General features: G+C 40.1%; 1 protein-coding gene across 3 annotated transcripts in view; it reads left to right on the top strand.

The window, feature by feature from the left end:
- The first annotated feature begins 211 nt into the window (after positions 1-211).
- The window catches only part of Nup107 (nuclear pore complex protein Nup107), a 31160-nt gene continuing 18389 nt past the window's right edge, over positions 212-12982 (top strand). Inside the window, exons 1-6 of one of the 3 annotated variants that reach the window (XM_045753165.2) lie at positions 212-331; positions 3867-4023; positions 4530-4616; positions 6264-6406; positions 8944-9111; positions 10518-10691. In XM_045753165.2, the coding sequence (XP_045609121.1) occupies positions 3900-4023; positions 4530-4616; positions 6264-6406; positions 8944-9111; positions 10518-10691 (696 nt within the window). In that variant the 5' untranslated portion in view covers positions 212-331; positions 3867-3899. Of the gene's footprint in view, positions 384-3866; positions 4024-4529; positions 4617-6263; positions 6407-8943; positions 9112-10517; positions 10692-12982 lie in introns of all 3 variants that reach the window. The other 2 variants (XM_045753166.2, XM_045753164.2) reach the window with 2 other exon arrangements.

Here is a 12982-nt window from a genome sequence, read left to right as displayed (position 1 = left end):
ATATATATATATATATATAATATAATATAATATAATATAATATAATATAATATAATATAATATAATATAATATAATATAATATAATATAATATAATATAATATAATATAATATAAATATAATTATAATATACATTATATATAAATACAAATATTATAATGAGTAAATATTAAAAAGTTACCTGTTAAAATAGTATATGTTATGGAGAAATAGTTTAGGTGGGTAGTGCTCATTGTTGTGGCTGGCCTCGCTGGGTCGGTACCGGGGTTCAAATTGGTGTGTTTTCGTTGTCTCCAGTCTGTGTTTTACCCTCTGAAGAAAGTACACAATAGGTGATTACAATGGATTGTTACTCCTAGCACTGTTATATACAGGATTGGTAAGGTAAAACAACAATATTTCCCCTGGGACACCGTTCGTGAATGGAATATTTTGGTTCCCTGAAGTTTCCATTGGGCCATCTCTATTGGCTTACGTTGTGACAGGAGGCCGGCGGCTTATCAAAGGTGTATTTGTTATTCCATAGGGTTTCTTTGACATAATTTTTAAATTCATATAAGGCATACAGCAGGCCACTTTGCACCCTTGACTGATTTTGAAAACCAATCTTAACCAAATGCACAGCAGCCAAGCCATATATGCTGTTTAAATAATTTAAAAGGAGCTTTGTTAAAATGCCTGTGCATGGCTTGGTACCATTATACTATGAAAATCAATGTAACACGTTCACAAGTCCTCTCGCTGCACATATTCTCAAGTGTACTTTGTATGTATATAAAACAGGGAAATGCAGTGCTAATCCTGACCTTACACGAGGGTTGTAACAGAGTCCGTAGGCATGACACTTGAAACGAATACAGTATCTATTTGATATTCCAAGAGTGCAACTTAACCAAAATAGAAATCCTGTGCAAATCTAAGGTTCCAAAATGTGGAATGACCTTCCCAGTCATGTCAAAGACTCTCTCTTAACTCGTTTAAGAGAGAAACTAAGGGCTATCTAATCAACTCTGTATAACCTATCTTACCTCCTAAATGTTAACTTATGTTTTGTCATTATTTAATATTAATGATTAATGACTAAACTTGTAAAACTGGAAATATCTGCTGTGTAAAAACTTAAACAATTGTATTCCTTCTGTTTATTTAGTTAAAATAATTATCTGCTGTTCTGTTGCAATTTCTGCTATTTCATTTGTAATTATTGTAAGGGCTTGGAATTCTATGAACGGCTGTTGTTATTTTTAACCTGAAATGATTTATTCCCCCGTATCTCAATAGCACCTTAATGGCCCTTAAAACAGTTTAAAAAGTTCCCTGTGCTACCTAGATCTACAATTTCCTGACTAACAGAACCCAATGTTTAATAGTCAACAAAATCAAATCCGGTCCATCAACTGTGAAGAGCTCAGTCCCCCCTGGGTACTGTGCTTGCTCCAGTACTTTTTCTCATCCTCATATTGGACATAGACAAGGACACAATCTATAGTACTCTATCATCCTTTGTAGATGACACTAGGATTTTCATGAAAGTAGACAACATAGAGGACATGGCAAACCTCCAGTCAGATGTAAATCAGGTCTTTCTATGGGCTACAGAAAATAATATGGTGTTTAACGAGGATAAGTTTCAGCTCATGCGCTACGGAAAAAGTTAAAATATAAAAACGAAAACCACATACAAAACTCAGTCAAATCATAACATGTTGGAAGACCTTCCTCTAAAGAACACAATAAAGTAGCCATCACAACTGCAAGAAAAATGACAGGTTGGATAACAAGAACCTTTCACACTAGAGATGATATACCGATGATGATACTTCTCAAGACTCTAGTGCTCTCTAGAATGGAGTATTGTTGCACAATGACAGCCCCTTTCAAAGCTGGAAAAATTAACCCGGAGAGCATGCAGAGATCCTATACTGCTAGAATCCACACTGCAAAACATCTAAACTACTGGGACTGACTAAAGATCCTAAAACTGTATTCTCTTAAGCGCAGGCAGGAGAGATTCATAATAATTTACACGTGGAAATTAGTAGAGGGACTGGTCCCAAACCTGCACACAGAAATAACATCACATGAGACCAGAAGGCATGGCAGGATGTGTAGAATACCGCCATTGAAAAGCAGAGGTGCAACAGGTACTCAGAGAGAACTCTATCAACATCAGAGGCCCGAGACTGTTCAACACACTTCCATTACACATAAGGGGCATAGCTGGCCGACCCCCTTCCCCTCACAGTGTTCAAGAGAGAACTCGATAACTACCTCCAAAGGATACCTGACCAACCAGGTTGTGATTCATACGTCAGGCTGCGAGCAGCCGCGTCCAACAGCCTGGTTGACCAGTCCAGCAAATAGGAGGCCTGGTCGGCGACCGGGCCGTGGGAACGCTAAGCCCCAGAAACATCTCAAGATAACCTCGTTATCCTGTTTAGTGTATCTTGAGGAGCTACTGAATGATCTTAGAAACCACTTTTCATATACTGTACTGTAACTTTAATGCCCATATTTTTTTTTTTAACAGACCATAATACAGTGGTACCTCGGTTTATGAATGCCCCTGTTTATGAGCTTTTCGGGTTATGAGCCCGATTTGTTCAGAAAATTTGAATCGGGATACGAACTTTACCTCGGGATACGTGTTTGTTGATACGTGTACGGCCGACCTAGCGCGTGGTGGCACGGCGATCGCGCCTCAGTTTACCAGTGCCTCACGCCCAGTGACTATCCCGCCTGAATTCTTCAAGGATTTACAGTTTCTTTTCAGATTTTTGGCTATTTGACCATAAAAATAGTTGTTATATATCTTGCCATGGGTCCCAAGAAAGCCAGTGGTAAGAAAAGGAGCAGCAACAAAAGGCAGCTGAGGATATTTCTTCAGAGGAGGATGAGGCAGTAGAGCATGTCCCTACCCAACAATTAGGAAATGGTGTAAGATGTGGGAAGAAATGCAAACTTTTATTGAAACGACTCGCCCAGAGAAAGCTGTAGTAGGTTGTTGCATTAATCTTTTCAATGACAATGTGATGCCTCACTACAGACAAGTGTTGCAAAGAAGGGAAAACAATCTTCAATGGAATGTTTCCTTGTGAGAAAATCAAACAGTGAGCCACAACTAGGACCTAGTGGTATGCAGGCACAACGTGCCAGAGAATACACTCCAGAGAAGTCTTCACTGCCTGATGTTATAATGGAAGGGGACTCCCCTTCCAAGCAGTAACACCTCTCCTACTACCCCCTCCTCACCATCTTCCATACGCCAACAGGGTAATCATCATAATGGGTAATACTTACCTATCAGCAAGGGTAAATAATAACTTGAACATACTTTTGTAGTGAAGATTTGGGTGACTTAGGTATAAAATTTACTTTAAAGTGAAGTTTTTGGGGAGTCAGGAACGGATTAATTCATTTACCATTATTTCTTATGGGGAAATTCGCTTCGGTTTACGAATTTTCGGGTTATAAACCGTCTTCAGGAACGGATTAAATTCTTAAACCGAGGAACCTCTGTACTGTATTATTTAAGATAAGACTGGGATAATCAGTGTTCACACTTTTTGTTATTGCATGTTGAGACATGTATTTGCATTTGTTATTGGTCAAGACAATCATGGACTTGCTCCCATGATCATGACTTACTATGGCCTACTTTTAAAGCATATACACAGAGGTTACTCTGATAATATTTTATGAGCTGGTGAGATTATCTTTATAATGTTGTTTATTTTAAATCGTACACTTCTCGGATGCTGCCACATGATATGAAGATTCACTTGTTTTTAAGCACAGAGATTGTTTTTGTTAAAAATTGCAGTGATAGTTATGTTTATTTGATTAATACAAAATAATAATTGTTAGTTTTCAGTTGTGGTAGTGAAACAAGTTTCAGTCATGGTGGGGAGAAAAAAATCCTTGCTGGAGGATTCTCTGGCTCGGCTGGATGCTGCTTTGGGTTCCCCGGGTGGGGGTGTTATGCGAACACCACGCACTGGCAGACGAATGTTCACGTCGAGAGGTAAGATTGTTTTGATGTATCAATTCTGTTTAGTTTTGTCATTTTAGTCTGTTGGGTGATTGGACCATGTATTGTCTAGCACTGCAGCACTCATATCTGTACTGTATTTAAATAAAAGTCTAAAATGGTATATTTCTGTTCAGTAAATGGAATTATCTCGACAGTTCTAGTGTATAAATAAATTATATATTTTGAAAATTATAATAAAATTGGCAGTACTTTGTATGAGTTGTTGAAATGCAAAGTAAGAAACAAAAGTTACAGTACTGTACTTATATTTTTAATTGGATGGCATCATTTATGATATTTTTCAAATAATTTTGCCACTTTGTGGACTATGCTTGTGACTTGTGAAGTAAGTGCTACATAATCTTCCCAGATTGGTGCCTTCTTTTGATAATTACTTGTGAAGTAGGTTAAATTTAAATTTATTCTGTCACAGATAATATTAATATTTTACCACTTGCTTACATAACTGGTTTTTCATAATTTAACATTTGAAACAGATGGAGATATATCATCCATTGTAGAAGGAACTATGGATGGTCAACCCACATCATTTTCACCAGCAGTTCCTCGTACTTCACACATTGGTTAGTTTCGGTTCTGTTTCATAGTACAGTACTGTATAGTACCACAGTTGATATCAAGCTTTGTACAGTAGAGTTGGAAGAGTCACTGTAAAAAAATAAAACATTGAATTTTATTTTATATAGCTTGGCTATTGTCTTTGAAATGTTTTCAAACTCTTAATTTTTAAAAGTTTAATTTCCCCTCTTTATCTTTTACATTTTTTCTTTGCATATTTTCCTTTTCTTCATACCTAATGCTGCTGTCACATAGGCAATTTTCAAATTTTCTTTTGTTTTCAGTTCTAAATGCAAAAAGGTGATAACCTCTTAATATTGTTGTAGGTAAACTAGTTTGCATAATTTTTCTGAAAATAAATGGGTTATGTGAATTACATTGTCATAATTAAAATATCTGTAGCATTTTGTATTGCCTCATTGCTGTGAATATTGGTAACTTTAATCATTTCTAAGCTTATTATATTTTATTTTATGTATTATATTTTTAATTAATATACCTTGTGGCATTTGTATGGATGTTGTGAGGGAATGGATTATGACAGTTGTCTTATGTTATACAACGTGAGTGCACGACGACAGTTGGATTCGCAAGAAAACTCCCGAGTGCACGGAGTGAGTGCACTAAGGTCAAGTTTTTGTTAATTCAGGACTAAGTCTTCCCTCCAAGCAATAGCCTGTTGGACCAGGCTCTCACAAGTCAAGCCTGGCCTTGGGGACTAGAACTCCCAGAACCCCATGAAGCAGGTATCAAGCATGTTGGATATCTACAGAAAGCCCATGTTAACAGAAGATGCAAAGGCCCTTGCACTACCTTTGATACCGTGTCGTTAATTGAGTGAGGAGAAGGTATGTGTCTCGCAAGTCATCTTCCAAGAAGCAAGTAAGAGACATGGAGTGTGAGGAGAGTTTCACCAACCTGTGATCAGAAGGGGAAGCCTAACCATTGCAAAGGGATTCCAGTGGAATAGCCCTCAGTCATGATGTTTCTATGATGTCATAGCCTCAGCCGGTTGAAATAGACTGATGCCATTGGTGCAGACACCATGTCTTGTCCGATTGGTTCAATTGTATACTGGTCCATGCATACCTTTGAGGAGCCGCTGGAGCCCCAGCAGTGCCCGCCAAAGTCATTCTGACACCGGAGTTTACATCAGGAGGTCGCATGTCAATTGCTCTAATCACCCACTAGCAAGATTTCATTGCTGACAGACTCCAAGATGAGAAATAACCGTCACCTGATTAATTGCATTTTACTTGATTGCCCGCAGAATCTGGTTGTGTTTTTGTAAAATTAACGGTGCTTAATGAGTAGACTTAAGGGTATTATCAAGCTGTTGTCATGTGATCAACCAAGCAGAAGCAACTAGACTGCTGGTGTTATCAGTGAAGATTGCAACCATCAGTGTACGAGAATACCTGGTTGATTACCTGGTTGATGGGGTTCTGGGAGTTCTTCTACTCCCCAAGCCCGGCCCGAGGCCAGGCTTGACTTGTGAGAGTTTGGTCCACTAGGCTTGGAGTGGACCAAACTCTTGCAGAATGATTGACCTCTTGCAGAATGACCACCACCGGTGTTGGTGCTGTTGCTTGCAATTGTAGGTTGATGCAAGAAGTATCAAAACAGTACCCTCACAGATGTATGTATTTCAGGACTAAGCATAATAGACAGCCCCAGCATGATTATAGAAGATGTAACTGCTCCCATTCATGCCACTATGTTTGGAGATACAACTATGGATGCTACTAGTGCTGCTCTCCTTGCCGATGATGACCCAGGAGTTCGAGCAACACAGGTAATTGTGTGCTGTATTTGTATTATTAATGTGCTAGGATTTAACATTTATTTAGTATCTGATTCTGATTTTAATTTACAATATGTGGGCATAAAGTCTCAATGCATACATGTATACTCAGCACATTGTGACAGAGTAATTATAAAACTTTCTGAGCTTTCTTTGGTACTTTCCTTGCCTGAGCCCCAAGACCACCCAGGTCACTGCTAGCAAGCCAGGCTCTAGTCAACTTTGAGTGCTCCATCAGCACAATTAACTTTTCAAATGGTACCCGTTTAAACTATACTAGGCTATAGTTTAAACGATCATTTTAAAAATTGGATCTTTTGGACTGTAAGGATAACCAATTATTGCTATAAAATTGTACTATAGGTATTTGTTAACTGCATGATAATGACTGCCACTAGATGTCGGCTCAAGCTGATACAATATGGTCAGGGGTGGAAGCAACACTTCATGCACCGTGTCCACCCACAATGTTCTCGGCTTTGCTAGTTATTCTTGGAAACCTTGTCTCAGCAGGGGTGGGTGGGGGAGTTCATACTTCAGTGTTCACTTCACAGAATGGTTCTGCCATTTCATGTGGCTGATTTTAGCTATCATCTTCAGCTTAGTTTCAGGGATTTCTTCCCTTGTGCTAATTATCATGAACCAATATCTCATTTTTAATAATTGAGAATTATATTATGTTAATAGGGAGCCTAGATTGTTCATTAGGAACTTGTGGAAGCAGTAGCACACAGCAGTAGGAAAGTTCTGGAATTTATGCAAAGTTTAAGCAACATAATTTACTGATGATCAGGGAATGCAACATCAACAAGTTGGGCATATATAGGCTTACTAAAACTGCAACTCCCTCCTTGTCCCAACTTATGCTGCATTGACAAGGCCAGCAACTAAGCACTTTCGCTCGTTAACGACGCAGTACAGCGTCAAAAATTTAGTAGACAAATGTTCGGTAATGATGCAGTATAGCGTCAAAAATTTAGTAGACAAATGTTTGGTAACGACGCAGTATGGCGTCAAAATTTATCAAATTTGGCCTGCTTTCGGCTTGGCTGCAGGAGGGGTATACCTCGGTTTTGGACATTATATGCATATACTCCTGTAGGGAATTCTATTGCAAACACAATGATACCAAAATGAAAGAACTAGGACGAGAATTGAGGTGACCAAACTGAAAAGAGTGTACACATTTTATTGCCCTTACGTGCCCTCGGCTACCACTCTCTCAATTTCTCTGCTTGTTGCGGATGGTACACCGGGCTTTTCGACTTTATATACCTTTAGTCCTGTAGAGAATTCTATTGTGAACACATTGATACCAAATTGAAAAACCTAGGACGAGAATTGAGATGACAAAGTTGAAAAGAGTATACCCTTTTCAGTATTACTGCGCTCTTTAATGGAATGCCAGGCGCACCTTGGGGTGGCGCGGCGCTCTCTTGCCCAAAGCGCGAAAGTGTTAAATAAAATTATCAGGAGTTCTGTCATCTATTAAAACTATCACTTCAAGACAATATAAATAGAGTTTTGAAATGGTCAAAAGGTTGGCAAATACAGTTTAATGCTGACAACTGTAAGGTTTCGAGGCTAGGTAATGATGATAGTTACAAGATACGAGCTAGGTGGTGTTGAGTTTGCGAAGTCGGATTGCGAAAGGGATCTGGGAGTTATGATTAGTAAGAATTTAAAACCAAAAAGTCAATACATAAATGTTCGTAATAAGGTAAATACGACACTGGGATTTATTAATCGAAGCATTAGTAATTAGACACCTGGTGTTGCTCTTCAGCTATATCTTGCTCTGGTTAGGCCCCATTTAGATTATACAGTTCAGTTTTGGTTGCCATACTATAGAATGGACATAAATTCACTAGAATGTGTCCGGCGTAGGATGACAAAGTTAATCCCCTAAATTAGAAACTTGTCATATGAAGAAATATTGACAAAGCTCAAATTACATTCTTTAGAAAGGCGAAGAATTAGGAGTGACATGATAGAGGTAGGTGTACAAGTGGATGAATGGACATATTAATAGGGTATTAATATTAATACCCGAAGGGATATTAATAGGGCATTAAAAGTATCAACACAAGACAGAACACGAAACAATGGGTATAAATTAGATAAGTTTAGATTTAGGAAAGACCTGGGTAAGTACTGGTTCTGTAACAGAGTTGTTGATTTGTGGAACCAATTACCGTGTAACATGGTGGAGGTGGGGTCCCTTGATAGTTTCAAGCATGGGTTGGACATATGGGTTGGTCCCAGTCGAGAGGGATTGGGTGGTGGTAAATAGGAGCTGCCTCATATAGGCCAATAGGCCTTCTGCCGTTATCTTCATTCTTATGTTCTTAATGCTTCCAGCACAGCCTCATGTTTGAATTATTTTTACATATTCCACTCACTGTTTTGCTAAATAAAAAAAAACATAATACAGTACATTATTTTTATTAATGATTAATATACAAATAATATCATTTTATTTGTGACAGTCTGGTAAATATTGTTAATGTGTCCCTCATGCTTATTAGGTGCTGTTCTCTGAATTCGTTAACATCATGGTGGCACATCCATCAGAAGCACAGGTGTGGAAAGAGCTAGAAGATTACGAGCAAGCATGCTGCCTTCAAGTGGATTCCCTGGCCAAGCTCATTCGTAAGGCTCCAATTCATCATGCCAACTTTACAAACACTCAAAAGGTTAATGTCATCCATTTTTTTAAACATTTGAAATTATATTTTCTGGGGGAAGCCCATACGGCTTCCCGGAGCTATCCATAGCTGATATGGATACCCTAACTATTTTGCATCAGTCGATGTGGGTGGAGTTCTAGGCTACCGGGGACCACGAGCCAGAATCTGGCCCCCCTCACGAGGCACGAGGAGCAATGGTCCATAGAAATGCACATGTGATTTGGAGCATTCTATATCTGCCATCGACTGGGACAGGCACTCAGAAAGGTAAGCGCCACAAAACAAACCCCTATTCTGGTTAACAACGAAAATCGTCAAACGAGTGGACAGAACTCCCCAAAAAGAAAAACGAGCAAACAAGCATGACGTCACACGAGCAGCGCCGCATGTCTGCGCAGCTCCCCCCTCCCCAGGAGGGGGAAGGGGGAGCCCCAGACCCTCGTGCCGGCGGTCCCCACCCCAGTTCCTCGGCTGATGGGATCGTGCACAGTCGTGTGGCTCCAGCTCCAGTCTTCTCTCTGTGCTGTTCATGGTTTTCAGTGCTGCTCTTACGGTGGTCATGCGAGCTGGGAGTATTATTCTCAGGTACTCGGGCTACATGTGCTTAGGGTCACCTAAGCACATGTAGCCTAAGCACCTAACCCCCCCCCCCCCCGTCCCGCTCCTGGGAAGGGCAGGGGTTTCTCAGACGGATATGCAACAGTTGTGATGACATCATGTTTGCTTCCTTGTTTTTAATTGGGGACCTCTGTTTGGTAGTTCAGCTTTCGGGTTTGCAAATTTTTGACCAGCAGTAGTTTGTTTTGAGATTCCTACCTCTAGGTGCCTGACCTGGTAGATGGCAGACAAAGACTGCTTCCAGTTACACGGGGGTGTCTTTAGGCCATTGCTCCTCGTGCCTCTCTTGAGATGGCCAGGTTCTGGCTCTGGTCCCCGGTAGGCTTAGAACTCCTTTGATTGACTGTTGCCACGGTCTAATATATACACATCAGTCTGGTATAGGTCCGGGGAGCCTCCAGGTCTCATCCAGAAAATGGCATTTCATTACATTCAACGCTGGTGTTTTGTAAGCTCTATTTTAAAAAGTATATTAATTTAAATTCAGTTACATTTTACTTTTTTAAATTAAGAACTTGTAAATTAAAGCATAGTTAATTTCCAGTTATTTACAACTACAAATATTTTTATTTAATATTTACTTTATATCAATATTGACATTGTTACTGTTTGTAAGATTATGGTTTATTATAAGTGGCATGAGGTCATTCTTACTTGATCAGTAGCAACATGAAGATGTATAGAGAAGTCTGTTTAAAAAGAAAATAAATTGGACGTAATAGGTGTAAGAACTAAACATTGTAATGTGTTCATGAACATTTGGTGAATGTTATGTCATTTTTATATTCATTCAGGTTTACCAGCAACTACTAAGTGAACGCAACACCTGGAGGCTGCTGGGGTCACTGTATAGCGAGCGTCTAGGTGAAGATGCCGAGAGTAAAGACTCGCCAATGATGGATGAGGAACCTACCACAGACTTCACAGTTGTTACTCGTCTTTATGATACTAACTGCACAGTCAGAGAGGTAATTTTTTTCTCGCTTAATGTTTGATAACATTATTTATTCATGTCCCTGTGTATCCAGTCATATTTATCTGGTTCTCTATTTATCAACATTAATGTATTTTTCTCTTGATATATTATAAAAAGTATCTCGCATGCTGAACCTAACAAAGCAATTGAATGGTTACATACAGTGTATACTGAGAATGCTGGCTTCAACTGAGAATTTTCCAGTGCCTCCATTTCCTCGTGCTGTTCTGGTGAGGGCAATCCGAAAAGATCCTCACTCCATCTGGAATAATAGAACGTGTTGCTCAGGACTAGCTTTTCATCTACAACCTTTTTTTGTATGTGATGGGGGCCCCAGAGGCTCCATGAAGCAATCATACTGATTAAGTGCCATACTATGTGTCATCAGTCGCGGAGCTCTATTGGCCTACCAGTCGCGGAGCTCTATTGGCCGGAGCTACTTTGGTGAAGTAGCTCCGGGGAGCCGTAGGGGCTCCCTCCCAGAAAACCAACGTTGAATGTAATGAAACGTCATTTTCTGGGTGAGTCCCGGAGGTTCCCCGGCAACCCTCCCTCCCTCTGGTCGGCGGTTTTCGCGAATTTTGATATCAAGCCTCGGAACTGGAGGTGTCGATCACCGGCGCGGGGGTCTGGGGCTCCCCCTTTTCCCTCCCGTGGAGGAGGAAGCTGCACAGACATGCGGCGCAGCTTGTGTGACGTCATCCTTGTTTGCTCATGTTCCCTTGGGGGAGTTCTGTCCACTTGTTTTGTTATTTTCGTTTGTTTCACCAGAATAGGGGTTTGTTTTAAGGCACTTACCTTTCTGGGTGCCTGTCCCGGATGATGGCAGATATAGAATGCTCCAAAATTACAGGTGCATTTCTATAAACCATTGCTCCTCAGGCCTCTCTGAGGGGGCCAGGTTCTGGCCGTGGTCCCCGGTAGGCTTAAAGCTCCACCCACATCGACTAATGCCAACGTCTTGGCACCACCAACGGGTGAAACGTCCTATGTCCTTTAACCCTTAAGCTGCTCCTTAAGGCTTTAACACCCCCATGTGCAAGAAAAAAAAATATAAATTTTTTTCATCTTCTAAAAATGTTCATTTGTGTTCCCTAAACACTGGGAGGGGGAGGGGGAATTGTAGACGATATATTTTGGCCGCAATAGGCCGAGGAAGACTGTCAAAATGTAAGCTTTGACACAGCAAGCTTCGGAAGCGGTCAGCTCCACCCGAGCTGTTAGGCAGGAGTTGCCACAAAGATGATATTACCTAATTATTTCAATGTGTCTGATTTTTTCTTAGTTTTTATGCAGTAATATTATTCAATAGTGTGTAGTGTGATATATTTTTATAATAAAAGGGGCGAATCATCGCTATACTCAAAAGTATGGTGTGCATATTAATGATTCATTTATTATGTTCATAAAATAATAAACAAATAATTGGCTATTATTACACTATTTACACAGGTTATATACAAGTATCTGCATGTTTTGTTCACCATAACAAACCACTAAGATGGTATGGCGAGTCAAAACACCACTGAGTGGACTGCCACACCCAGCCAGCAAACGTTATCTCCTTCCCTCCCTCAACACCTCACTCGCCAACATATTCCTCCTCCCATCATTCTGTTTTTGCTTTTATTCACTATATACAGATGTTATAAATAGGTATCTACATGGTTTGCTCAACATAACTGTACAACTAAGCTGATATGGTGAGTTCAGGCAATGAGAGACATAGCTACACACAGTCAGCTGGCAGCTGCCTCCCTCACTGGTTCAAGGCCACACACCCTAACATTTTTCCTTCAACAATACTGTTTGTGGTGTCATTACACTATATACACACACATTATATATAGGTATCTACATGTTTTATTCACCATAACTGTACAACTAAGCTGGAATGGTGCCCAAAGAACATAGTGGCCACCTTCTCCACAGCTAGACGAGTCATGTAGACGACGCCACCTCCGTCACCCAAATGGCTTCTCCCAACATAATCCCTTTGCTGTTATTACACTAATACACATGTTATATATATAAGTATCTACATTTGTGTTCACCATAGAACCACTGAGCTGGTATGGTGAATGCAGACAGTAGCACGTGGCCACACAGAATCGGATGACGACACTACATGTATCTCCCTCACTCTCACTCAGCATTACCCCTCCCACTATACAGATCACTCCTCCCACTATACAGCACAGCGTTAATTATCACAACACTCCTGCTATTATCACAATCCTGGTCATTTTTATCACAGTCAGGGTCTTTTGTCAGCCCGTCCTC

Source organism: Procambarus clarkii, chromosome 29, assembly GCF_040958095.1.
Source record: "Procambarus clarkii isolate CNS0578487 chromosome 29, FALCON_Pclarkii_2.0, whole genome shotgun sequence".
NCBI classification, from domain to species: Eukaryota; Metazoa; Arthropoda; class Malacostraca; order Decapoda; family Cambaridae; genus Procambarus; species Procambarus clarkii.
The sequence above is the reverse complement of the archived record's forward strand: the minus strand, read 5'-3'. Positions and strand labels throughout refer to the sequence as shown.